Source organism: Cnephaeus nilssonii (genome assembly GCF_951640355.1).
Source record: "Cnephaeus nilssonii genome assembly, chromosome: 17".
In the NCBI taxonomy this organism is placed as follows: Eukaryota; Metazoa; Chordata; class Mammalia; order Chiroptera; family Vespertilionidae; genus Cnephaeus; species Cnephaeus nilssonii.
The window spans coordinates 10494246-10522192 of record NC_137088.1 but is presented as its reverse complement, the minus strand read 5'-3'; the positions used below and the strand labels follow the sequence as shown (position 1 = coordinate 10522192).

General features: G+C 41.0%; 2 protein-coding genes across 8 annotated transcripts in view; one reads left to right on the top strand and one right to left on the bottom strand.

Annotated features, from left to right (window-relative positions):
- Positions 1-2392, top strand: part of MLH1 (mutL homolog 1) — a 33340-nt gene extending 30948 nt beyond the window's left edge. For both annotated transcript variants that reach the window (XM_079794981.1, XM_079794982.1), the window contains 3 exons: positions 446-538; positions 822-935; positions 1689-2392. In XM_079794981.1, coding sequence (XP_079651107.1) covers positions 446-538; positions 822-935; positions 1689-1856 — 375 coding nt within the window. In that variant the 3' untranslated portion in view covers positions 1857-2392. The remainder of the gene's footprint in view (positions 1-445; positions 539-821; positions 936-1688) is intronic.
- A 118-nt stretch (positions 2393-2510) lies between these two features.
- LRRFIP2 (LRR binding FLII interacting protein 2) overlaps positions 2511-27947 on the bottom strand; it is a 98067-nt gene continuing 72630 nt past the window's right edge. For 5 of the 6 annotated variants that reach the window (XM_079794983.1, XM_079794986.1, XM_079794985.1 and 2 more), the window contains 7 exons: positions 23509-23601; positions 15164-15296; positions 13510-13559; positions 8415-8538; positions 5438-5517; positions 4738-4842; positions 2511-4309 (listed from right to left, as the gene is read on the bottom strand). In XM_079794983.1, the coding sequence (XP_079651109.1) occupies positions 4199-4309; positions 4738-4842; positions 5438-5517; positions 8415-8538; positions 13510-13559; positions 15164-15296; positions 23509-23601 (696 nt within the window). In that variant the 3' untranslated portion in view covers positions 2511-4198. Of the gene's footprint in view, positions 4310-4737; positions 4843-5437; positions 5518-8414; positions 8539-13509; positions 13560-15163; positions 15297-15565; positions 15668-20920; positions 21014-23508; positions 23602-27947 lie in introns of all 6 variants that reach the window. The other variant, XM_079794988.1, reaches the window with a different exon arrangement.

Sequence of the window (27947 nt, the reverse complement as noted above, 5' to 3'; positions counted from 1 at the left end):
AAGTTTTGTAGTTGGTCCAAAATCAGGATGAGACTCGGCATCTGCATTTCTAGGTTGGACAAGTTTTTTCATTCATTCGTGGCCATTCCTGTTCCCAGGGTGAAGGGCCCTGACATGAGGGAGGCTGCGTCCCAGTCCCTGCAGGCCAGTGAACCTGCTCTCCGTTTCTTCCTCTTTTCCCTTGATCTTTGGGACTCTGCTTCTTGATATGTTCTTTGGTTGATCCAAAGAAAAGGTTGTTCTGCTACATGTCAGGACAGAAAGCTCTTTTAAGTGTTTAGATCTCCTGGCCGCCGTGCCCAGCCCAGTCAAGCACATGGTCACCAGAATCACAGATGTGAGGACAAGACATGGAGGAAGCTCTGGGGAAATGGAATTGGTTTAAATTACACTGTAATAGCATTATTTCTTTTCCCCCTGTCCTGGCCTTTTTTCCCACAAGCAGGAAGGGAACCTGGTTGGATTACCCCTTCTGATCGACAACTATGTGCCCCCGTTAGAGGGTCTGCCGATCTTCATTCTTCGACTCGCCACTGAGGCAAGTGATTGAGCCAGTTCTAAAGTAGGTGGGCACGTGAGTGTGTGCTGGGGGAGAGGACACAGGGCCCACCTGCATTCGGAATGCTGAAGATGAAAAGGGTGAAATAGCTAAAGGCCCCCTTCTCCTCACCTGCCCCCAGCAGTATTCATCGGTTCCAGTTTACGGCTTTTAACGTCTAAAAAGCCGCATTCATTTTAAAGTCATTGGTGATCTCCACTTAACAATGAAGTGTGTTTAAAGCACATATTGATGTTGAGGTATTGAATTCTCTTTGGACCAGGTGAACTGGGACGAAGAAAAGGAATGTTTTGAAAGCCTCAGTAAAGAGTGTGCTATGTTTTACTCCATCCGGAAGCAGTATATATCCGAGGAGTCGACCCTCTCAGGCCAACAGGTACTGTGGTGATGCTGCTGGCAGCCCAGGACTGGGATGGGCCCAAATACCACCTTTAAGGAGAGGAAAGTTGCTCATCTCTAAATTCCTAGGATTTCATTGCACATAAGGGCACAATGGTCAGCTTTTATTCGTGAATTTTATTTTCTGCTGGCCTAGAAGGTACCTCCAGAGTGATCTCACTGTGAAATATAAAATCACAGCCAACACAGTGAGAGATGGGAGGTTGAGTTAGATTGATATCTCCTTGGATTGGAAAAATATATTTCAATGAAGGATGGGTGAGAAAAACATTTCCTTTTACATGAAAGAGTTATGGCTCAGTAGAAGAGGGCGGATGGAGCAAAATAATCCCCATTATATTTAATTTCATTCTCTGTGGAGCTTCTAGGAAAACAGGGCTACATTAAGACCCCCAAATTTAGTGAATTAGAAATTTACTTTCTACTACTGCTGCCCAAACCGCATAGTCAGGATCAGACATGATGTGAGATCCTGCCACAGTAACACATTCCCCCTGAATGGAAACAGGTTCCCAGGGAGACAGTCTCATGAGGGTCTGGCTTCATTCCCCCCATCTCCTCTCTCAGGTTCAGACCTGAGATCTGAGAGGCTAGCATACATGCTTCACGAGCATCAGGTAACAGCCCATTATAAAGAAACAAGACTTTGCTGGTCCGGTGCATGTCAGCTAGGAAGCCAATATGTACCGGGATGCAAACGGGGAGACATGACACCTAACGTCTTTTCCAGATTGAAGCGCCTGGCTCCGCTCCAAACCCCTGGAAGTGGACTGTGGAACACGTTGTCTATAAAGCCTTCCGCTCACACCTCCTGCCTCCCAAGCATTTCACAGAAGATGGGAATGTCCTGCAGCTTGCTAACCTGCCCGATCTGTACAAAGTCTTTGAGAGATGTTAAATCCGGTCACTTACGGACACTGGGTGCTGTTCTTCCTCTGTGCCCTGATGCAGCAGGTCCTAAGGTTGAAGACTCACATTTGCCTTCTAGATAGTAGCACTCCTCATGCTTGGTGAATCAACTATAAATAAACTGTCAGATGTGTCCTAAGAGTTCTTATTTAATTTCATTACACTTTAAAGTTTCTCTATATTGATTTTCACCTAGTATATACCTAGTAGTGTTAAAGAATCTCAAAAGCAATTTGAAAGCCCCCTGGACATCTGCTAAGAATTCAAAAGAGGACTTGAAGATTTCATAGATCATGCTTTGATTTGATTCTTTATAATATCAGGTGATAGATATTATGTTAGTTCAGGTGCCCTTAAAAAAGGTCCTAAATATATAAAAGGCTCTGATGACACAGTCTATTGAGAAAGGTGAATTGATAATCTATTAGTACCTTCAATAACCAAAAGAATATTTAATTGATTCTTAATTTTAAAAAAGCTTGAGAAAAAAGTACTCCTTATCCAGGAGTACTATTCATACTATAACTGGCATGAATTCTTAAGGAAGCCCACTTTGTTAATGACTAGAACTACTACCAGCTTAAGATGATTAAAGTTCTAAGTATTCTTGTTTGAAGGATGATGTAAAAATACAAACTAGAAGTGCATTAAAATAAGCTACTTTAATATTAACCTGCATTAATAGAAATGTGCAGTCCCCACAGGGAGGAAGAATGCCTGTATTTTTTAGGTAAAATTCATATTACAAGACTCAATGAAGAAAGTTCTGTTAGAAAGAACAGAAAATGATCTTATGAAGAAGTGGAGCCATTCCATGTGGAAAAGATGGACGACAGACAGATCAAGTTTAACACTTGGAACTTCCATAAAGTAGACGCGGGCTTCTCAGAAGTGAGAGTCCATGAGCCTGGGAGGCGCACAGGCGGAGTGGCCGTGGTGAAGAGGAAGAGCTGGACCACAGTCTGTTTCCAAGACTGCAAGAGCTGGGCCTTGTCTGTTGGTTCCAGCTGTGGGATTCTCGGATAAATCTGCTTTTGAGAACATCCCTCCCCAACTAGGAAATCCTCTCAGTTCAGGAGACCGGTTTCCATATTTTAAAAATAAAGGGCTCATTACTCTAAACAATAATGTATTCACATCTGAGTACCCTTTATTATCTAGTTTCAGGTCTGATTTGATTCTCATGTGGCCTGGATTCATTAGACTTTCCCCGATACTTTTTTGTGTAAACACTGAAGATGCAGTAATCATTTCCATAAAACCACCTTGGTTCTGAGAGCAAGAGAACCACAAATCCTATAAAATGGCTACACTCGATGATAGAAACCTCTTGAACTGGGTACCTTTAAAAATGAAACTGAAGTTCTCTTAAAAAGACAAAGTTCTACATTTCAGTTTTCCTTAGGAAGGAGAAAAGAAGAGGGGCAAGATAAGGCACGGTGGCCATGATTTGTTTTAAAGGCTCCTCTAACAAAATGAATGTGTCAGTAGCCAATTGTAGTCAGCCAAAGGGTGTATTTAATAGACTCTCCAGGCAAATGTCCCACCTGCCTGTTCCCCCCCCTCCCGCCCCAAATTGGGTTTGTCTGAGGTTTCATTCCACAAAGAAGCAGCAGATGAAATACCTTAAAAGATACAGCACAGTTGATGTTGAAGAATAAGGACTCTACTCTTACTTTAAGAGTATTAGGCCTTGGATTTCCCTGCCCCATGCAATAAAGCAAGTTTTATATACACTCCCCATATCTTTTTCTAACATTTTCTTATATAAATTTAAATATTTTACAAAAAAGGCTTTTTTCTCCAAACATATAAATTTTAGTGAAACATATATTCCCCACCTGTGAACTTTTTTCACTAAAATATAAATGCTATCTGACATGAGGGTACATGTCTTTGACCACTGGAGATCACTGCAGTCTGAATTGCACTGTGGAGAAGGAAGGCACTTGTGTTTTCTCTGAGGTCTCCGGCAAGCAGCTCAGTGAGCACCCAGAGTCGCTGTCCTCCAAGCCCGGGCCGAGGCCTCCGAGTGCCCCGTCACTGAGGCAGCTGGGGGCAAGTGGTGAGTAAACTTGATGCTAAAATTACGGAAATAAAAAACCAAATAAAAACAGCATGGACCAGTTCTTAGTCTAGAATTAAACTACAAACAAAATCCAAAGTGTTCATTCATGAAGATTCAAACCTATTTCATTCTCTCATAAATTATAAAATACAAGGGTGGCTATATTAACGACAAAACTCAAACAGTACTGAGAGGGGTTTGTCATGGGCAGCAGTCAGTCCCGCTGGGTGGGGCCCAGAACTCCCAGGTAGGTGGTGGCCTCCCTATTGCTGGGCCAGAAGTGCTGTCCTGTTGGCCTTCATCTTCTCCAGCCGCTTGGCCAGGTGGCTGTTGGTCATCTCCACTTCCTCAATCTTGTCCAGTGCTGTTCGCAACTAGAGACAGGAGAACTTGGTCACTTACAGAGTCAGAAACAAAACCAAGTGCTACCTTATTTTCAACTTTCCGGGATGTGGACATACTGCTGACAGATGGGCTTGCATAGGATCCCACAGCCTAATTTTTTTTTCAATCAGCCACTCGTAAACAGTGATACTGAGTATTAGTCACAGACAGGACCTACAGACGTTGGAGAAATAGACCTGATCTAAAAAATAAAAAGTATTCCTTTTCCTATGTAACTGAACAAAACAAAATGGCAGTCACTGTGTGGGTCAAACACCAACACAAAAGAGTAAGTGACTCCACTGCTGTTTCCTTCAGCTTGGACCCAGGATTAAATTCCTCACACAACAAAGAATTCACTTCCCAAGGATCTTTTCCTTTTAGGAATGTTTTCCAGAAAGCATATTAAAACAAGTACCTCTCGTTGTAGCTTCCTTTTTTCTGCTTTCAGTTCATCTTCCACTTTCTCAGCATTCTCAGCAGCAGTCTTATATCTCAGCACCTGTCCCTCAAGCCGGTTAATCTGTAAATATGAGAACACAACCTCTGGTATTGAGCACTAGGAGCCATCGCTTTTTTGCAGCCAAGATGGAAATGCAATGTTATTAGAACTCTAAGTAATCTAACACTAACAAGTCCCCTTAGGGTGAGTCATAGGTCCTCTCAGAACCCAAATGCTATTTATAAATAAAGAAATGTCCCCAAAGGATTACAGCTGTAGAGTCATTGTAGGCCAATTTCCCATGTTAAGTTTTATGATGACCATAGTGTTTAAGTGCCAAAGTAACATCACAGAAGGAGACTCACTGAATGGAAAAGTTTTGGGACCTTTTGAAATGTGCAATAAAGCATTTTGTTATAAACTATGATCTCTCTGAATTCTCATAAATATCTACAACTAGAATTACAGCCACAGTTTTCTGTCTTTTTACAGGAAACAGAAGGCGGATGTGCCCTGGCAGATGTTCTCTGCTGGCTTTCCCATTTTGATATAGAGCTTTTCCAGAGATCCAAGTGTAAAGGCAGCCCAAAGGCATCCATGGGTTAGCCCTTTAGATGCAGGAGGCAGGTGTGTTTTAAGGGAATTTAAATCCTTTGGCACCATTAGAAGTACTTACACTTTGCTCCAAGGTGGTTATATCCTGTTCTGCTTTTGAAAGCTTAAACTTGTATTCACTAATTTGTCTATTAGCATCTCCTAGAACAGAAGAGAACAATCAGTCACCTCTGAGAGGTGAAGGTGTGACCCACCAGGCAGTGATGCCCTCTGTAGCACAGGAGAGGACCGTGCGGCCTAAGAAGACAAAACAAATGCACACAGGGCGACCATGGCACCGCCGGCAACCCAGCCCCTGCAACTGTGGACACTACAGAAGCTCGAGCACTTGTGTTACAACAGCATCCCTGGGATCAGGGGTTAGAGGAAATTCACTCTGCGCCCCATGATGTGTGTAGGTAGAGCGTTGAGCAAGGAGCCGTTAGCCAGCTTCTCTGCAGCCCTATGGCCCAGGGAGCCTCGGTGCTCACAGGACTAGGCCCTCCACTTTCCCGGACCCCAGCCCTGCACCTTCCCACCGCCGTCCTTCTGCTCCCCCATACCTCAAGTGTCCCTTGTTCCCCACCCCCGATTTAAGTCTTAACCAACCTCCAAGGTTACCAAGGTTATGCTCAATTTTCACCTCCTGTATGACTCCTAAATTAACCATAACTTCTCTTGTTGCATTTTGCCTGTGTTCTTTTATAATAGTTACCATGTTTTCTTAACATTTATTTGTAAGGAAAGAGGCCCTGTCTAGCCTTCTTGAATCCACCTCTATATCTAGCCAAATGCTTTGCACACCGTGTATGCTTAATATTTGCTGAAACAAATGCTTTTCCATAACATATGATAATGTGGTATGGGTAGAGCTATATAAATAGGTAGCTATACATTTGACTGAAGACATAAATCATTTAATAAGTTTATAAATGACGGGGGAGGAAAAAATCCCTCCAACAAGCCAAATTTAATAAAAATCTCCCTCTGAAATGATTATAGGGTAAGCATTATAAGGCTTATAGGAGAAGACCAAATATAATCTACCTAACTCAAGAACTTTTGTGCTGTTCCACATAGCCGAAGTTATAACTTCCTATATATCCTCAATGCAAATAGCTGTTCTAAGTGGACAGTTACTGTCACCTTAAAAGTAATGGGGTCATAAAACCCTCTCCCAAAAAGCCACCCCTGGGAGTCAAAGAGAACGATTCCTATTCCTGGGCTCTAAAACAGAAGCTTCACGACCCAGTTTTCTAATTCTTCACCCCAGCAACTTGTTATCAAAATGTGCTGTGTCCTTCTCACTCTCCAAACCACCCATTCCTTCCTGTTTTCAAAACTCTAACTCTGTCGTCTCAGCCATTTCATCTGTGTTTTGAAATTCCATTCCTCAACACCATGCTTTACAGCCAAGGCACTGTCCAGACCCAAGAGTCACAGGGTCCCTTCCTGGTTTTCTGGTGCAAGGGTGCTGCCTGCTTTTGTCTTCTCCAGCCAGGCCCCGCCTGCCCATCCTGCTCAGCTCACCTCCATGTATAGCTGCAGGTGGTACTTCTCCCCACCTTCCTCAAATACCTGCGACCGCCTACCCACACTAGGACTCATTCACACGTAAGTCTAGCCCATTCCCCCTCAGGATGATTCCTTTTGATTTTGCTGCTTTAGGCCAATCTTTTCCAAATCTATCCAGTTCCCTCTCTAAGACTTGACAGCCATTATAGTGGTTCAGCTCACCATCACAGCCTCCTAACCAATCAGCCTACCTCTTGTCACATCCCAGTCCTCATCGACCCTCCATGCCAAAACGACATTTCAGGAACAAAATATTCCCCAGGAAGTATCACGAGGGTTGTAACTGATATCCAATAAAGCAGTGGTTCTCAACCTTTCTAATGCCGCGACCCTTTAATACAGTTCCTCATGTTGTGGTGACCCCCAACCATAAAATTATTTTCGTTGCTACTTCATAACTGTAATTTTGCTACTGTTATGAACTGTAATGTAAATATCTGTGTTTTCCGATGGTCTTAGGCTCTACATGAGGAACTGTATTAAAGGGTCACGGCATTAGAAAGGTTGAGAACCACTGCAATAAAGGATATATCCCTAACCTCAAAAGTTGGTATTAACAGTATTAATAAGCCTTAATCCAAGAGTCTTTTCTATTTGGCCTAATTCAGAATGTTTAGGCAAAAAAGCCATGGAATAACCAATATTTTAAGATAAGTTCTCAGAAATGCTATTTGAATAGGAAAAAGAAAAGTCTCCCTGCTGGTGAATTATATAGTATCTACATAAGAATGGCTTCTAGCCGAAACCGGTTTGGCTCAGTGGATAGAGCATCGGCCTGCGACTGAGGGGTCCCCGGTTCGATTCCGGTCAGGGGCATGTGCCTTGGTTGCGGGCACATCCCTAGTGGGGGGTGTGCGAGAGGCAGCTGGTCGATGTTTCTCTCTCATTGATGTTTCTAACTCTCTATCCCTCTCTCTTCCTCACTGTAATAAATCAATAAAATATATTTTTTTAAAAAGAATGGCTTCTGAACAGTCCTTACGAAATAATTTAGGTAAATGGAGTAGGTTTAGTTTACATTGTGGCCTTGTTTTAAATTCCATCTAATAAAAATTAGAGTTAACAAGAAAACTGAGAAAATTCTGAAACAACTCAATATTAGTGTTAGTTCTAAATATATCCCTCCAATTATTCCAAGATGAATTCCACAAAATTAGGTAGGGGGCTGCATGGGAGCTTCAAGCTGACAAGGGTATGAAAGAGGACAGTGTCAGGATGTCACTATTTGCAAAATGCTCCTACAAATCACTCTGCCTAGAAGGGAAGTGCTCTCATCATCCCTGAAGCTCGCAGGTGAGCAGAAGCTTCTGTTCGGCTCCATTACTGCTCTGACTGCTCTTCTGGACAACCTGAGGACGAACCAATCTGTACGAGCTCCTCTTGAGAAATGTGAATTACATGACACTGGCAGCCAGTTTACAATCCTGCTTCTAGGACACAGCCCAGACAGACTGTGTCTGGCCTGTCCCGCCCCCTGCACTTACTCTGCATTTCAATGAACTGCAAGTCCGAGCCGTTCTGCAGCCCGGCCAGGTCACCAGCCGCTGTGCCATCGCCCCTGGAGCACTTCTGCCGCTCCTCCTCTAACTGCAGCTTCAGTTTTCTAACCTGCAGGGGAATCAAACACTCGTCAGCAAGATCCAAAGGAGGCAGATCCTCGTCAGCCACACACATCATGCATGAGCAAGCTCCTTGAGTGCCCACCAAGGGGACACACTACTAACGGTGCTAGGAGAAGCTGTGAGCGAACATCGGAAGGAGCGAGCACCAGGACCAGCACCCATAAAAAGAGCTCTATTTTATTATTTGTGTAGGGTTTGGGAACATCACTTTTCAGTATTATTTGTTACTTTTATTCAAAATGGAAATTCTATGGGCAGTTAGATATTCTTCTTTTGTTTTAGAGTTAGGTTAAATATTCTTATTTAGAAATTTTCTATATACAGAAATACATTAATAAAGGACGTTCAGAGTAGCGTATTCATAATAGCCAAAACTAAAAATAATCCAAATGTCCATCAACAGGAGGATAAACAAATTGCGGTACATCTATACAATGGAATGCGGTACATCTATACTCAGCAAAAAAAGGGGAAAGTACAATTGACAGGCAACAACATGGCTGAATCTCAAAATAAGTATGTGAAAAATGTACTCCAATTATATAAAACTCCAGAAAGTGCAAACTCATCTAGAGTGACAGAAAGCAGATCAGCGGTTGCTTGGAAAGGGAGAGGGAAGAGGGTGCAGGAAGGAATGTTTACCAAGGGTGCAGAAACTCTGACACATTATGAGTACTGTCACTCCCCAAGTTCATCAGTTGAAATCCTCAGAATATGACCTCATTTGGAAATAGAGCCATTGCAGATGCACAGAGTTAAGCTAAGATGAGTTCATATTGCAACAGGGAGGACCCCTAAGCCAATATGGCTGGTGTCCTTATAAAAAGAATTCCAGTTGAAGAGATACGCATTCAGAGGGAAGATGATGTGAAGACAGAGAATGCTATCTATAAGCCAAGGAATGCCAAGATGACCAGCAAACCACCAGGAGCCAGAAGAGAAGCACGGGGCAGATGGCCCTTCCAGGCCTTAGGAGGAACCAGCACAGGGCTAACACCATGATCTTGGGCCTCTCGTCTCCAGAACAGTGAGACAATACATTTCTATTGTTCTAACCACCCAGTTTGTGGTAGTTTGTTATGACAGCCCTAGGAAAATAATATAGATATGCACATTTGTATACTTTATGTGCAGCCTATTCTACACCAATTATCCTATCCAATAGAGGGAATATGCTAATTGACCCTCACACCATTGCAAAGGATGGCGGCACCCACAGCCAATTAGGAGAGGATATGCTAATTGACTGTCCCACCCTCAAAGATGGCGGCACCCACAGCCAATAAGGAGGGAATATGCTAATTGACTGCCATGCCCTCAAAGATGGTGGCGCCCAGTCCCCTCAGCCACCCAGCGCCGGCCTGAGGCGCAGGCAAGCCTCGGATGGCAGCTGGCCGCCCAGAGCTTCCTGAGGCTCAGGTAACCAGGGCCTGCTGAGGCTTGCGCTGCCGGCAGTGGCAGCAGCAGAGGTGTGATGGGGCTTCGCCTTCCCCTGATCGCCGGGTCGCCTCCTGCCCCTGAGGGCTCCCGGACTGTGAGAGGAGGCAGGCTGGGCTGAGGGACCCTCCCCCCCGTCCAGTGCATGAATTTCCATGCACTGGGCCTCTAGTACCCTAATAAAGCTGAAGGTTTAAAATTTGCAAAATAAAGAAACTAAAAAATAAAATTAAAAGGAACTCTGGGTTGGAGAAAAAAAGCAAGGCTCAGTGGAGAAAGGAGTGCCACGTGTGGGAAACAAGGAGATCAAGGGAACAGAAATGTATTGGACTCTGAGGCTTCCAGACCACACTCAGGTCCCACAATGCAGACAGCTGGGCTGTACCCTGAGGCAGAGGACCGAGGCTCTCTTTGGAGCTCTGACTAGCCTAAAATAAAAGACCGACCTTTCCACACTGAAGGCTCCCAACCAAACACCCAGCCACATCCATCTTCACAAAAGCTTGGACAAGCCTCACCCATTACCTCAGAGCTGCCCATCAGCTTTCTGGTTCCCCACTCTTACACTGAAGACCAAATAAATATGCATAAAAGAGCATCTGGAAGGAAACAAACTGCAGACAGCAGAAAACAAACCAACTAGCCTGTCAATATCCTCCGAGATTAGTGAAAATATCGGCATCCTTGAAATGACTGCAGAAATAGAAACTCAACAAAAGCATTAGGAGATAAAGTTGAGAAACTTTTAAAAAGTAAAGCAAGAGACAAAAAGAGAGGTGAAAAAACAGGAGAGAAACAAGAAGTCAGAACATCAGTGCCCGAGTCTGTCTCCCTCCTTCGGAAACCAGTCATGTTTCCCCAAATGCCTACAACTCTTACCATCACACAAACACAACTCAGAGCAGTCTACCCACCCCACACACAAGGGGAGGTGCCTCTGGGACAAAGGGACAAAGCCTCCCATGCCTCTTTGTCCTTCAAGGGTCAAGGTGAATCTGTATGCTCAGAGTTCCAGATGGCCTCGCCAACTGTGTCCTCGACCCCATCAGCAGGAGTCAAGGGGAAGCCTGAGCACCGGGAACAAGTCCGCCACTCCCCTAAGGGGAAAGTCCGGGCGAGCGCTGCACTGGACTAAAGCCATGCTTCCCAGACACCTCTGCCCTTGCAACACACACAGTGTCACCACTATCTGTCTGGAGTGAACCGAGACTAATCTCAAATCCCCAACACTCTGTTTATGTCCATCTCAAAAAGGGTCAGACTTCTCTCTCCTACCCTCTTCTCCAAAAGGCTCTGTACAGCCCTTCTCTGTCTTCACCTCCTAATCCTTCCCAAAGCCTGAAACTCTTCCACTGTGCCCGCTGGATTACCATTCTATCATCAGCAATGCCCCCTGGTCCTCCATCTCTGCTCTGAGCACTCCCTTTACCCCAGTGCTCTAATAGGATCCTGCTTCCTCTGCAGCCCTCTACGTACTCCCACAGCCCTACATTTCTCCCACAGCCCTCCCACTGCTGGGCCCAAGAATGGAATGGGTGTCCTCTTGGTTTTTTTGCTGTTGCCAAACTATTCTCCCTCTAACCTCCCTAAAACTCCTAATCTTATCTCTTCCAATTATACTCACTACCCCTCATCATTGCCATCATCCCACTCTTTCTTCACTGCTTTAGCTCCCGTCTTGCACTCCCTCAAAACTATTCCTGTCTTAATTCTTGGCAATTTCAAAATACATCTAAGTAGTGGATTTGTCCTACAACTGATAGCTCAGTTTCTGGAACACCTCCTCTCTAAAGATCTTGGCATCTGTCCCTTCTTGCCCTCAGCCACTCACTCCCACAATCAAGTACTATAGCTCATCATTTATATCAGCGGTCACCAACCAGGGGTCTGCAGACCACTGGTGGTCCGTGAGGTCCAAAAGGTTGGCGACTGCTGGTTTAAGGAAACCTTTGGAGCAGTGGTCGCCAACTGGTGGTCCGTGACCACCGGTGGTCCATGAGGTCCAAAAGGTTGGTGACAGCTGATTTAGATAACTGCAATCTCTACATACATCTAATCCACATATCTTCTCTCTAACCACTACTCCAGATCTTTCTAGCTCATTCTCTCTGGACCCCAAATCCAAAAATCATTGGATCCCACTAGCACTGTAATCCATTGCTCCCATTTCTTTCCAGTGTGCCTTGATCTTCCTGGATGTCCTCTCAAACCTCCTTCCCCAGTTTAATTTCTAGGTCCATCACCACTCTGTTGCACACACCCTTGCCTCCTCTGGCCTATTATACTTGTCTGATAAAAGCTAACCTGCCTACTCCACGACTGCACCGATAAAGCTTAATGTGGCTGGAGAAACACAATAAATGCATTCACACAAATCTCTAACATAACACATAATTTGCTATCTATCTATATATAAAAGCCTAAGTGACTGGCCAACCGGCCAACAGGCCAGTAGCTATGACGTGCACTGACCACCAGAGGGCAGATGCTCAACACAGGAGCTGCCGAGCTGTGGTCACTTGGCAGTGGCAGTTCTCAGGTGACACACCCAGAACCAGAGAAGAGGGAGCCCGATTCCAGGGTGTGTCACCCGAGAACCTCCCTCTCGCAATCCGGGACCCCTGGGGGGGGGGCGGTACCAGAGAGCCGGTTTTGGCCCGGTCCCCGCAGGCCAGGCCGAGGGACCCCACCAGTGCATGAATCCATGCACCAGGCCTCTAGTTAATTATATTTGTTGTATCTTGCTTGGTCTCCTACCACTAGAATGTTTGGTCCACTGGGGCAGGAATTTTTTTTTTTAAACTAATTTGTTCATTGAAATATCTCAAATGCCTAGAATAGTGCCTACTAAATAGTGGACTTAACCTACCATTGGAAAGTCTACAGCTAAATTAGTAATACACATATAGAAAAGCAAGTGGAAGGAACAGAACAATATTTGCTTTGGGGAAAATGAAGAGCTGTGGAAGAGATGAGAGGCAGTCCTAGACGCTACAAGGCTCAACTGTGAGGAGTGTTGACAGAGTCTAATAACATGAAAGGACTGGAAGGACACTGTTCCCTTACTAGGCGGATGTGGGGATGGGAGGTATACATGTGTGGTAGGAACAGGGGATGAAAGAAAGCTAAATGCTCACCTTCCACAGATGGATGGCAACAGAGAATGCCAAAAACAGAACAACTGAGAAGCAACGTAAGCATGTTATTTATATAAAGAAACAAGAATGGTACACACCAAAGAATCAGGTAAAAGCACCAAGCAGGAATGGTCTGGGGTAAGGGTGGGGGACAGGAGAGAGCACTTCCGGCTTCATAGCAAGCTTTGTAGAACTGTTCGACCCTCAAGCTATGTGTCCTATACGTTGTTTTTAAAAAACAGGAAATAAGAGGTAAAATATGAATTATCTTTTTATCCTTCAAATCTGACTTGAGTGCTGATATTTAAAATAAGCACATCTCTTTCTAGTGTACAATACTTTTCTAACATTTTACCATGTGACTTAGTTACAATTAACATTACCTGTGATAGTAGCTCTTCCTTCTCTCCAGCAAGTTTTCGTAGCCTTACATCTAAAACAAACAAAAAAGGTTGTAAACTAAATTTGTCATAATATAGTATATGAACAATTAAAAATAATTCTACAAATTAAAAAGAGCAAATATTATCTGATAAACAACTTACAGCTCTATCAAGACATGAAGGCTTGATGGTGTAAGGAAAAGTACTTCATTATTTAACACATATTTCCACATATTTATCAGGGCACTAAATACACGTGCTCCCTAGAGCAGTGATTTTCCACTTAAAGACAAACTGAAGTACAAAGATCATTTCCTTGTTTCAAAACTTCACAAGCTCTCACTAGTAGACAGACAACTCAAATGCCAAGAGTGCTCACACAAGCTTAATTAAGCCCTTAGCAGGAGAAAACAAAATATGGGATAGAAGACAGAGGTCAAGAGTGGGACTTAGAGAAGCTGGAACAAAAAAACCAGAGGAACCCAATGCTGGAAGAAGCAAAGGCCCACAACAGCTAGTGGGGGGAGGATGGGCCCAGCTCTAAAATGCAGGCCATCAAGGGCTAATCAGGCTTTGTAGCAGGGTCACTGGGCCTGCTCCTAGCCTGGAGGGAGGAGCACATATATTAAAACAGGCCCTTGGGCTGAGGGGATACCCACAGATGAGTAAAAGCAGCAGCTGACACCTAGCCAGCACCTCTTACAACCAATCAGGGTCCCAGCTAAGTGTAAGTTCGGTTTCTTCAGCACCTTCCAAGCAGAGGAAACGCTCTGGATCAGACCCTCAGTCCATTCTCTAGAGCAGCTCTCTCTCGCCTTCTAGCATCTTCTGCTTCATCAAAGTGCTCTACAATCACATTTCTGTAAGTCTGTACATTGGAGACTGTGTTCACTAACTTTAGAAGAGTTTTTTTTTAATTTCCCCCATTCTTATAGCCCACTCTTCTAGGTAACCTACACATCTATGAGAACATAAAAAAAATATCATTTTTTAAATAAGTAAAAGTAGGCTGATGATACAGTATCTATATGGGTCATTTTCTTCCTGTAGAGCAGGATTCTTAGTGGAGGTAATTGGTAGTGGTTTTTTTGTACCAGCTTCTCTAGGTCCCACTCTATGTGGTTTCCTGAGAGAGGTGTCACTAGAATCTCAAAGGGTTAAACTGAAGAGGCTTAGACTTTAAGAGGCTCAGAAGCCCTGCTGTAGAAATAACACCGATATCTACCTACTTGGTCATCTGTTTCTTGCCTTAAGAAACGAGGTGGCAAAGAGCTGCAAGAACCCTGGGATAAGCAGAACACAGAACCAGATGCTCCAGGAAGAAAATACACTTGGAAAGTCGCCTACCAGCCCACTGGTTCCCTGGGACCAGAAGGTTTCTATTTAATTGAAAAAGCAATGCGCTATCTCTAAGTGAAAAAGCAATGTGTGTATACCCACAGCTTCCAGCCAGGGGACTTACAATGACCCAAATGCTGGTCTCCCACGGTCAAGGATGTCTGAAGATAATGTGCCCCGATTTCTCCCCATTAAGGATCTAGATAAGGCTCAGACAGTCTTTGTGTAGTTTTTGTTTCCCAAGATGAGAAATGAACAAACTGGAAGTCTAATAGGGTCACCTTAACCCAAGTCAAGGTAGCAACCAGTGTCTTACCTAGAGGACCCTCTCCTGCGGACTCCAAGACCTGAGCAGCTTCCTGAGACACCACAGTGATGGCTCCAACCACTGGTTCATGATTGACATCACCATTGGGAGTGCCGTCGGGGATTATAACTAAGCCATGTTTCTGTGGGAAGAAAAAAACCACCATCAAAAGACGGCCCACACGGAGGGGGCATGCTCTGTGAGGTGACTGACAACAGGTTTGCCACAGGTGAAACCGGGCAGAGCTAGTTACATGGAATACAGCTCTGTAGAAGAAATGACTTAAGCCTACCAAATGTGGATTGAAGAACGATCACTGTGGTTTGTACTCATGCCAGGAAAGATGACAGGATGAAAGGAAGGAAGAAGAAAGCGCTGAGGGACATGAGCTGCAGGCTGATGCTAACATACCTCTCCTGTCTTCACCGACTCCTTCAGGTCAGCCAGCTCCTCTTTGAGCGTATCTCGCTCATTCCTAAGGCAGGCAATGTATTCCTTCTGCTTCTCTAGTGCCTGGTTTTAGACAGGGTAGCAAGGGACAGAATGGCACAGAAAAAAAGCAAGTGAAAGGGATCAGAGAAGTACCCGAATCAAATAAAGATAAAGGCATAAAAGACAAGGCAACATTAGGAGCTGGGAGGAAATACGAAGTTAGATGGATATATATCTCCAGAAGGGAGTTTTAATAGCAACTGGTTAATCGTGCATAAATTCGACAAAACATGCTTATCACACACATCAGGCAAGAAAACGAATCTTTCTTTTCCAGTCCATGAACAAACAGGAAATGGAAAACGAAGGCAGCAGTAATAGTGAAATAAAGTTGACCTTACTGATCTCCTAGTACATTTTCATTTGGTGAATCAATCAAATAAAACCCCCAGATTTCAACTAAAATAGTTTATTCACGAATATACTTGATTTTAGAAAAAGTTCTGGAAGAAAAATGACCAGTATGCACAAGGTATTTTAATTAAATGTAGGCTGTAGTGTTCTTTCTTCAAGTAGTGTGGCAAAATATTCCTCAAATACCACTTAATTAAAAATGGCTAGTCTCCAAAGGGATTCTTGAGAAACTACTTTGTTAATTTAATTAAATACAATTAAGAGTAATTTGGTTTTCTGATGTACCTTCAAAATGTGAAAAACAAAAATAACATACTAACAACATAAATACAGCCCACCTACAGAGGGTAGCAAATATGGGTTTTGGAATCTGGCTTTTGAGTCCTGACACATGCTAACTTGTCTTTGCCTCAGTTTTCTCATCTGAAAAAGGGGCAGGGGTAACCTCAGCTCCCACAGGATGGGCACAGGCTTCAAGAGGCCCTCAGTGTAAAGCCCCACCTGCCATGCATGAGACAGGGCGGGCTCAGGGAAGCCAGCTGCTGTTTCCATTTGCATTTTCCTGCCACTGCCTGAATCTCAGGCTGTCAGAACTGAGGACAGTGCAGAAGCAGGAACAACTTTGATCCTTGGGCCTCAGAACAAACCCACGTTAGGCAGTCTATTCAGGGGCCTGACTGCTGGGCTATTTGAAAAAGCCTTTCTCCATCCATTTGTTCATATATTTAATGCTTTCTGCCAGCATTCCCATTAATCTGAGTAAACTACAACAGGTCTCTTTCTTCTCAGTTTATTGGGTTTAGAAGTGGTCAACTGCTTAGTGACTGGCTGCTCAATAATTGGACAATTTTAAAGCCATTATAATCCTATTCTGCAATCAAACTGGGAGTAAGTAAGGGATAAGAGCAACTACGATTTACACAGCTCAAACTACAATTTGTGTAGCTCCAACTATATAGACAGTGTTATATACACATATAAATAATTATACCTGTATCTATATAATTTCTCCCTTACATACCCTGTATTTTGTCTTATGCCCATTTCACGAATCAGAAAACTGAGGCTCAGAGAAGTTATATTTTTTTGTTCAACGTCACAGTAAGTGGCAAAGCTAGAAAATGAATCCAGTTTTTTCTGGTTCTGAAGCTCTTGCATACTTTTTCTATATGGCAGCACCATGAAGGCCACAATTCTGTTCCCTTGCTGTCGTCCCAGATGCTGCTGGAAAAGTGGTCCACAGGGCAAGTCCTACTCCTCACTCAAACTGCAACATCAAAACCTAACTTCCTTTCAACAATTCACACTGTATGACATGTCTGGAGTCTGCCTGTGAATTAATGATTTTCTAATATCATAAGGCATTAATATTAACACTCCACTGCATTAATTACAAATATAACACTAAGACAGCAAAGCACAAACAATACCCTTGTTGACAGTTGCTGTTCTGTCTGCTGGGTTAGACAGTTGTGGTTATGGTATCTGCGTGTGCAGTTAGGCCGTGCATCAGCACATGTACTGAGTTAGTGATCACTATCACAACATGCTCTATATAAAGACCACCACCAAACAGAAATGATCTCTTAGGAACAGACCAATTTGAAACCAGGAATTCTAGCAAATGCTCGAATATGCCATTTGCTCCTCTTCCACATCTTACAGCAGTGAATTTTATATTTACTTTTGGACTTTTTAATCTTGTCTTCCCATAATTATGGATGGGAAAATAAAATACATCCTGTAAGCGCTCCCATTTCACCACAAAGCTTCAAGAGGACTGAAATACTGTATAATTAGACCACATGTATTCACGCTGAATCTGAAATCCTCTGTATTACCTGACCATCTAACCACTACCCTTCTGTCTGCATTCAATAATAGTTCCTACAGTGAATTTTTTTAGGGTAAAAAGTACATGCTTGTGACAGTCTAAATAATTCTTTATCCCTGACCTAACCTCAAATTCTAGTGTCAAGAAGGCTTAAAGATATGTATAACAGGTTGAACTTTGGGCAACAGGTTAACTCTTCAAATAATTGCACAGGGTAGTCAGAATGGGAGTGAGTCTTATATTGGGATATATGGATATATGAGTACTTTGTATATATATTACACATGGCCACCTGGTGCTCGGAACAGCCTTGGGGATAAAGACATGAGCACTAGGATCAGTGAAGAACTAAAGAAAACAACTTCAACAAGAGAATAATGGTCATGCTCTTCCATGAAGTTACTAAATTTAAATCTTGAAAATGAAGCTAGAGATGAGTGATATATTAGGTAGTCATTGGTCATGTTGAAAATGTAAGTCAAGGGAGGACCACATCACATGTATTAGGATGGCTACTATAAACAAAACAGGAAACATGTTGGTAAGGATGTAGAGAAACTGGAACACTTGTGCAGAGCTGATGGCAATGTTGGTGCAGCTGTCATGGAAAACAATATGGTGGTTCCTCAAAAAATTAAACCTAGAATTGCCATTTATGCAGCAATTCCACTTATGGGTACATAACCAAAAGAAATAAAAGAAGGGTCACAAAAAGATATTTACAAACTCATGTTCACAGCAGCATTATTCGAAACAGCCAAAAGGTGAAAGCAAACCAAGTGCCTATCAACAGATGATAGGATAAACAAAACGTGGTAGGTACACACAATGGAATATCATTATCTTAAAAAGGGACATCTGACACATGCTACAATATGATAACCTTTAGGACATATGCTAAGTGAAATAAGCCAGTCACAAAAAGACAAATACTAATGATTCCACTCATATGAGCTGCCTTGAGTCAAAGTCATAGAGACAGAAAGTAGAATGGTAGTTGGGAGGAGGAGATTGGGAGTTATAATTTAATGGGTACAGAGTTTCAGTTCTATAAGATGAAAAGAGTTCTGTGGATGGATGGTGGCGCTGGAAGCACGGCAATGTGAATGTACTTAATATCACAACTAACTCTACACTTAAAAGTAGTAAATTTTATGTTATTTGTACTTTATCACAGTTTTAATTTTTTTAAATGACAAACTATTGATACATGCAACAACTTGGATGAATCTCAAGGGAATTATGCTGAGTGAAAGAAGGTAATTCAAAAAAGTTATAATTCTATGTATAGAACATTCTTAAATGGCGAAATAGAAAAGGAGAACAGATTAGTGGTTGTCAGGGCTTGGGACAGAGTAGGGGAGATAGTAGATATGGCTATAAAAGGGCAACAGGAGGGAACCTTATAACAGTGATGAAAATGTTCTGTATCTTGACTATTTCAAGGTCAATATCCTTAATGTGGTATTGTACTATAGTTTTGCAAGATGTTGCATTTGGGGAAAACTAGATAAAGGACATACAAGATCTCTTTGTATATTTTTTACAATTGCATGTGAATCTACAATTATCTAAAAAATGTTTTAAAAGTTTAATTTTTAAAAAAATCCAAAGGAACACATTATTATATACCACATAGAGGCAATATACCCCTTATTTAATAGTGCCAAGAAAATTAAAAAGTCAAATAATTTATATCTTAACCATCAGCTCAGCTTTTTTATAAGAAAAAAACACTGTTTTATTTTAAAGAGCTATTTTATTTGGGCTGAGAGTTTTGGAATTTTTTTTTGGCCAGACCAAAATAACCAGTTTAAAATACTGAGATAATTATGCAAAATAGGAACCACAGGCTTGCTGATAGGTGCTAAAGAAAATTATGTAAGGTCCTAAAAGAAACCCATTCTAGGCAGTGACCAGATTTTAAACTTTTAAATTTACGTACTTTGAGCTATACATTTTTCACATCTCATTTTAAATTTCCCAAGTAAAATTTTAAATAAAATCAGTAGCTCACAATTTTAAAACTGTTAACAGAGTTGTTAATTTATACTGCAGAACGCTCTTCTAGTTTTGGGTAGAATTTTAGAAACTTGGTATTTAAGTATTAGAAACTCTAAAAGGTAGCTTTATTTCTTTAAAGCTTTTGGTCTATCAAACTCTTCAGAAGGCATTTTGTTTCCCAGGTGCTCATTAATGACAGGATAGGGTCACTGGAGGTGTGAAAAGAACTGGGTACTAAACAGACCGCCCCTAACAATGGAGGGTGTGATCCAGAGGGTTATGTCTATCACAAGTGCTCTTGGGGATCTTTGCTACTTTTCCTTAACCCACCTAACCCGTTTCCCCGCCACAGCCCTTCCCTGAGAAGGTAAGCCTCTGGCAACTATGGCTCTGTGGACCCCAATTGCAGAACAGATAGCTCATGCCATGAGATGGGGCTGCCAGTCAAAGGGCACACAGGTGAGCTGGTGGAAATCTTTTCAGCCTACTGTGCACTTGGGATCTACCTAAAGGGCTTAGCAAAAAAGCACTGAAGCCTTTTTCCTTATCTGGGCCCCTGCTTTGGGGAGTTATGAGGTTATAATTAGAGATGACGTCATAATTTGGCAGCTCTAGCAAATCTGACATTCCTATCCACTTCCGTAATTAAACTGATTTTAATCTCTTCCTATTTTACTTACCAAGGATTTATGGAATGCTAATAACCTTTCCCCGAGCCCCACTCCTTATCCTCGCTCCTTATCCGAATTGTTGCAATGTAAGGATATAAAGCTACCCACAGAGTTTGAATTAAATGCCTGTGGCTGCTTCTGGATAAGAATCCTGAGGAAATAAAGAACAACTTCCTTAGAAAGTTCCTACTGGTAGGTTTCACAAGCCCAGAGGCAGCGAGAGAGTAGAGTTCTTTCCATGCATAGTATCAGGTTTTCCCCTAAAAGTTTGTTTTCTGCTTGTTATGTTTCATGCTGTCTAAATGCTTAAAAAGAGTCAAAAGGACAGATTTTTTGGAATCTCTAAGTTAAATTATATTGGTCTATTCCTCGTCGATGAGCTTGGGAGTAAAGCCCAATTTCACTTCATACCCTAATGCTTTTATCTTTCCAAAGAAGTGTCTCCTGGAGCTCAAACACCTCTTTAGTCATGGTGTCTACTTTCTGCTGCATACGTTGATTCTCCTGCAGAGGAAGAGGGGAAGAGAAGTAATGAAAGAGCAGAAAGAAACAAGGGAGGGGGTGAGAGAGAGGAAAACAGAAATAAAAGAAAGCTGATTTTAAAAACGGTACAAGGGGCACGTCTGTGATGAACAGGAAAAGCAGGAGTTGCTGGCTAAAAGGAAGGAAGACATCCAGCGTCTCGGAGACAGGGCTCTCAGTGGCTCACCGCTATAAAAGTAAGGAAGGGGACTGGGAATAAGTTCCAACCACAGCTATGTGGCAGCAAGCCAGCTAGGGTTTCTGTGTGCATCCAGCTCCACATGTGGACTCTTCCTGAGAACTGCCTTTTCCAAACATGGAAAACATTTCTAAAGAGGGAATTTCAGATTTGCTTATGATCCTTATCATAAAGGACAACCAGTAGTTTTAAACTTTATTTTCTAAGCAGAACTAAAAAAAATACAAGAGAGACATATCTTAGCTTCGTCATTTTGAATTTTCGTTAGAACCTATGCTAGAAAGAAAATCATGCATTATAAATGAATACTCACATCAATGTTTAGAAAAACTAGAAATTAGTATTTAGTCATTCTTAAACAATTCTTCTGTTTAGACAATGATGCTCAATTATCCTTTTATGTTTAACAGGTTTTCTTTTATGCATTATTGGTAAATTATGATCTCCTACTTTCCTTAGTCACACATTTCTTATATATTTTACCATGAGATTCTGCAGACCAAAAAGCATTGTTTTGTCATACTCAAGATTTTTCAGTTATACATAAACATGGCTAATAACATCTAAGAGATGTTAATTCTAAAAATAAGAAACACCTAAAACTAATTTAATGTTTTTAAAGTTTGTATACCCAGCACCCTGAGTTTATAAAGAAACCACAATGAAAAATTATAGAAATCATGCATTACAATTCCTCTTGAATGCCATCATCAAATTAAAAACTAGAACACTTAACCATTTCTAAGCTACTGAATTTGAGAAGCAGCTTTATTATTATTCTGAAATCATAAAAGGGGAAAAGTATATATCTTAATTTAGAAACAGAAGTAACAAGTGGCTGGCACAAGGACACACAAAAACATGAAAGAACAAAAAGGGAGAGGAATTCACACTTTAAAAAATGCCAGCAGGAAATAGAAGTTGGATAATATGCTTCTTGTCATATATGGAAAAACTAAGAAAACTAATTTCCATTGTAATTTTATATTTTCAAAAGTTATCTGAGTCTGCATTTAGAATAGTCAAATTCTACTTGCTTTCAGTAGGCCAGTTTCCATTCAGTTATTCTCAAAAATGAAAAGAACACAAATGCACAAACAGAAAAACAGTCATTTCTTTTCTTCTATTAAATAGTTATTTATTTAAAATAGTTTTATATTGATTTCAGAGAGAGGAAGGGAAAGGGAGAGAGGGATAGAAACATCAATGAGGAGAATCGTGATCTGCTACCTCCTGCACAGCCCCTACTGGGAATCGAGCCAGCAACCCGGGCATGTGCCCTGACTGGGAATAGAACCATGACCCCCTAGATCATGGGTCGATGCTCAACTATTGTGCCACACCAGCCGGGCTTAAATGTTGTTGTTCTTTTAAGTCATTTATAGGGAGAGAGAGTAAGTGAGGCAGGTACCTAGGTGGAGGAGGGAAGGCGGGGTGGGAGGTGGGTGTGGGTGGAGGTGAAGGTGTCTGAGTGACCTGGGATATGGATGAGTGAGTATGGTAAGTGAGGCATCTCCTACAGATCATTAAGAGATGGCCTTCCTGTTATCATTCACATGTCATCAATACTAAGTTAACATTAGAGCTCTTGGGTAAACACACCAAGATTGATGGGCAGGATCCCTTACCAACAAACTAACTTCATATTTACAAAGAACGACAAACTCAAAAGGAAAAACCGCAATTAGAGAAAAACAGAAATGGCATGTGAGGTAGTAGACAAAGAAGGATGATAAACGCTTTCAAAGATCTCTTGGTGGACCACACTGCTTCTCATTCCCAAAAGGCTGCCAACACTGATGCTCAGAGTCCCTCCACCAGGAGAAAGTTGAACTCAGCACTGGCCAGCCTTTGCCTTTTGGTATATAAGGTGCCTCCACAATTTCTTATTTGCATCTACCTCAGTGAGGATCAAGCTTCTTATTCCCCCAGAACCATGTTCCCAGAGATAACATTCACTACATTCCAAAGAATGATGTACTCTGTAATCCTTCCTTTACCCATTTCCTAAGAAGTCTGTAGGAAAGAATGTGCTTAGGAATAAAAGCAATTACAAAAGCTTCTATTATTAAAAAGGGGACTGTTTATAGGGTTCATAGCATTAACTGTTTAAGCCTTTATGTTTCACGTTTGTAAAATTGTAGGGTACAGCTAAATATGAAGAGACAAGTCGTAAACTCTTTGTAGTATTTTAACTCCTTTCCCTCCCAATGCATACTCCTCATCCCATTCAATGCAGTTTTTCAAAATTAAGTATTTCCTCAGTTCATGTACATACCTCAATAAGCTCATCTCTTTGTCGAAGGCCTTCTTTAAGTTCATCCATTTTATGCTGCAGCACGCTACACATATGTTTCTGCCTTTCTAACTCCTGTTATTAAACAAAAGATACAGTTTACACAGATAATGGCACACAAAAAAATGAAACATCTACAATATAATAACAGAGAGGCTAAAAGTATGTCCTCCAGAAACACCCCTGAACTGCCAATGGAGAGTAACTTAGAAAAATTCTGTGGTCTATGGAAAGGTACAGAAATTTTTAATTTTTCATCTTATAGGATTATATACCTAGAAAACCCAAACGAATCAATGGCAAAATTACTTGGAACAATGAGATGACTTAGTAAAGTAACAGGTTAAAAAATTACCATATGAAATTAAAAAATAAATTTAAGAAATACATACATGTAAACTTGCAAGAATATACAAAATCTATCTGAGGAAAATTATATAAAACATTTGTGGAAGACAGAGAAGTAGGATTAAACCAATGAAAAGGCATTTCATCTTTTTGGAAAAAAAGACTCAAATGTCATAAAAATGTCAGTTCTCTCCCAAATTAATCCATACATTTAATTAGAGCAAGAAAAGTTGATTATAAAGTACATCTGGAAGAAAAAATGGACAGAAAGCATACTGAAAAAGAAGAAAGCCAGCCTTATTAGATATTAGAACATATTATAAGGCCCACATAATGAAAACGATGTTGTGATGCCTCATGAAGACAGATCAATGAAGCAGAATAGAACAACCAAAAATAGACCCAATTACAATATATTAAGTAGAACCAATAGACAAATACATTGAACAACAACAAAACTAAAAGAGCATCTCAAATCAATAAGAAAAAATACTTTTAAATTAGTGTTAGGATTATTAGATATCTGTATGGAAAAAGAAAAGTGAGACCAAACCTTGCACCATACATCAGGACAAATTCCAAATGGATCAGAAGTGTTCAGAAAGAAGGAGGGGTAATGGAGAGAACAAGGGAGGGAGGGAACAGTTACAGTACTAAAGAAAAGATGAATGAATTCTTATAACCAATGAATGAGGAAAACATTACTAAAAGTGGCTAAAAAAATTTACAAGCAAGAAGGAGAAAGATAATAAATTAAATAAAAATAAAAACTTCTGAACAGCTAAAGACTATAAACAAAGTAAAATGACTGCAAAAAATAGTTACAACTTATATAAGAGACAAAAAGTTACTCTCTATTATAGTCTCTAAAACTAGAAAGAAAAAAACCACTACTATATAGAAAAATGTACTAAAAGGTGGAGAATTCACAGAAAAAAAATTGTTTTGAACATGAAAAGATGATCATACTAAGAGAAATAGAAATGAAAATCGTATTTCTCACTATAATACTAGTAAGAGTCCAAAAACTTGACAACATAATTCAGGAAAGTACTATGAGATAGGAAACAGGCGCTCTCATACATTTTGGTGGGAATACAAAATGATATAACCCCTACAGAGGGAAATCGGCAGAATCTAGCAGCCTTACCATACCTTTTGACCCAGGTAAACCCACTTTGATGACTCCCCCAAATTAAAAAGACCTACAGGTACATCATTTTTGCAGGACTATTTTTAATAGCAGGAGACTACGAACAACTCGAATGTCCATTAATAGGGAATTGGTAGAATAAACTATAGTACATCCACACAATGAAAGATCTATACAGTGATTTTAAAAAATGAGGAAGATCTCTATATACTACAATCATAAGGTCAAGGTGCAGAATGGTATTTACAGTATGCTACCATTTTCTAAGAAAGGAGGAACATATATATTTGCAAATATTTTTTGAATGGCAAAAAATATATATCAACTTAGATTAAAAAATGGAAGAATAAACTAGAAATTTAAAATTTTAAGGAAGGGAAATAGGGATGAAAAAAAAGAGCTAGAAGGTTGACTTCTTTGAATATGTTTTTTGTTGATTTGACTTCAGATATATGTAAACATTTTACATAACTGTAAAACAAAAATAAAAAGCAATTCCTTGGGGAAGCAACCCAAATATCCTCTGACATATACATGGATTAATGTGGCATATACACACACAGTGAAATCTTATTCAGAAAGGAAATCCCATTACAAGCTACAACATGAACAAACCTTGTTTGAGAGCATTATGCTAGAGAAATACTGTAAGTCAGTCATGAAAAGACAAATATATGAGTCCACTTATATGAGGTATCTAGAGTAATAAAACTCATAGAGACAGAAAGGAGAATGGTGGTTTCCAGGAACTGGGGGGAGGAGAAAATGGGGAGATATTTAGTAAGTACAAGGTTTTAGTGTTACAAGATGAAAAAGTTTTGGACATATGTTTTACAACAATGTGAATATACTTAACATTCCAGAACTGTACACTCTAAAATGGTTAAGGTGGTAAGTTTTGTTATTTTTTTTACCACAATTAAAAGTAAAAATAATTTAAAAATAAAAAGTAAAAAAGCAATTTCTAAATATTGAAATAAATGCAGGGAACTATATAACCAGTTAGCAACATAAGCACAGGGACAAAAACTATTTCAAGTAACTTTTAAAAACAATGGTTGGACTATACGTAGCCTAGCAGTCAAATAACAACCAAACAGAACAAAACAAAAAACGTAACTATTTTAAGTAATTATATTGTTGGTGGTAACGTTGGTATTGCTATTCTGGGTACTGTGGGATAAAGCAATGAGCATAGGATATAACATAATTACTATCATCCTCAGTGACTTTAAGAACTGAAAGTGGTAGTGTGGGGAAATAAGGGATATACATATACTAGTATAAGGAAGACTCTAAGTAAAAACCCTAGAGTCCTGAACATGAACTAGAACCATAAGCACATTCTCATATTTTGACTTTAAAAACTTTTGTTTTTTAATTATTTTTAAAAAATATCCCACATACATGTTCACCTGATGCTAAAAAAGCCTATAATCAGCAATGAACTTGGTGGCAAGTGCAACCCTGGCAACCATAGTAAGCTATATTGTTAAAATGTGCAGAGGGAAAATTTAGTTTCACTAAAAGAGAAGTAGGGTTCCTTGGACAAACAGCTGACTCCAGATCTGTGCAGGAAATGTACCAGGTGAGCCTGGAACACCTTCTTGTACTAGACAGCAAAGAAGCTATCAAAAATAGACTCTTGAGCCCTGACTGGTTTGGCTCAGTGGATAGAGCTTCGGCCTGCGGACTGAAGGGTCCCAGGTTCAATTCTGGTCAAGGGAATGTACCTTGGTTGCAGGCATATCCCCAGTGGGGGGGGGGGTGCAGGAAGCAGCTGGCTGATGTTTCTCTCTCATCGATGTTTCTACCTCTCTATCCCTCTCCCTTCCTCTCTGTAAAAAAACAATAAAATATATATATTTTTAAAATAGACTCTTGAGACCTAGCTGATTTGGCTCAGTGGATAAAGCATCAGCATGTGGACTGAAGGGTCCGGGTTCAATTCCGGTCAAGGGAACATGCCTGGCGGTGAGGGCCTGAGGTGAGGGAAGGTGGGGGGAAGGGGGGATGGAGGAGGAGGGAAGGAGGAAGACTGAAGGGGGTTGATGGGGGGGAAAAGGGGACATATGTAATACTTTCAACAATAAAAAAATTTTTTTTTAAATAGACTCTTGTCAAAACTTGGGAATCAACCTGAAGATGTTCACATTAGTTAAAGGTTGGACAATTTGAAAATTAGTTAGAATCTATCTATCTATCTATCTATCTATCTATCTATCTATCTATCCATCCATCCATCCATCCATCCATCCATCTACAAAAGCCTAATGTGCAAAGTGTCCCCTCGGGAGTTTAACCAACCGGAAGTTCGATGGCTCACTATGATGTGCGCTGACCACCAGGGGGCAGCACAGAATGAAGGAAGGCCCCGGCCGGCGGCCCGCAGCTGGGGAAGGGAGGCCCTGGCTGGCAGCCGCTAGGGACCCTACTCATGCACAAATTTCGTGCACTGAGCCTCTAGTAAAATCTATTATTGATTAAAATCATCAAATGTTTGAATACTTGACTTCATAATATTTTTTAAAAAGAAACCAATAATGGATGAGTATGAAAGAATGCTAAACAACCAATTCTTTATTTTGAGAACTCTTTATCTTGCCCTTCCTATCTAAACTGTCTCACCTGAGTAGTAAGAGATGAGGGGACATTTGCTTTAAAGATGGAGTTACACTTTAATTTTCCCTCTGAGATTTTAACAACATAGTTTATAGAGCTCTAAAGAAAACATACATATATTTCTGACCCATGTCTCCACAATGCTGTTTCTAAATTACTGATTAAAAATTCTCTCCAATCATTTAGAAAATAGCTTTTCTTGAAAAATGGGGGAGGGGAGAAGAAAAAGAAAAAACTGAACCATCGCACTGCAAGTCTTTGAAGCTTTGTGAAGTTCTAGCCAGTCAAAACAGGAAGA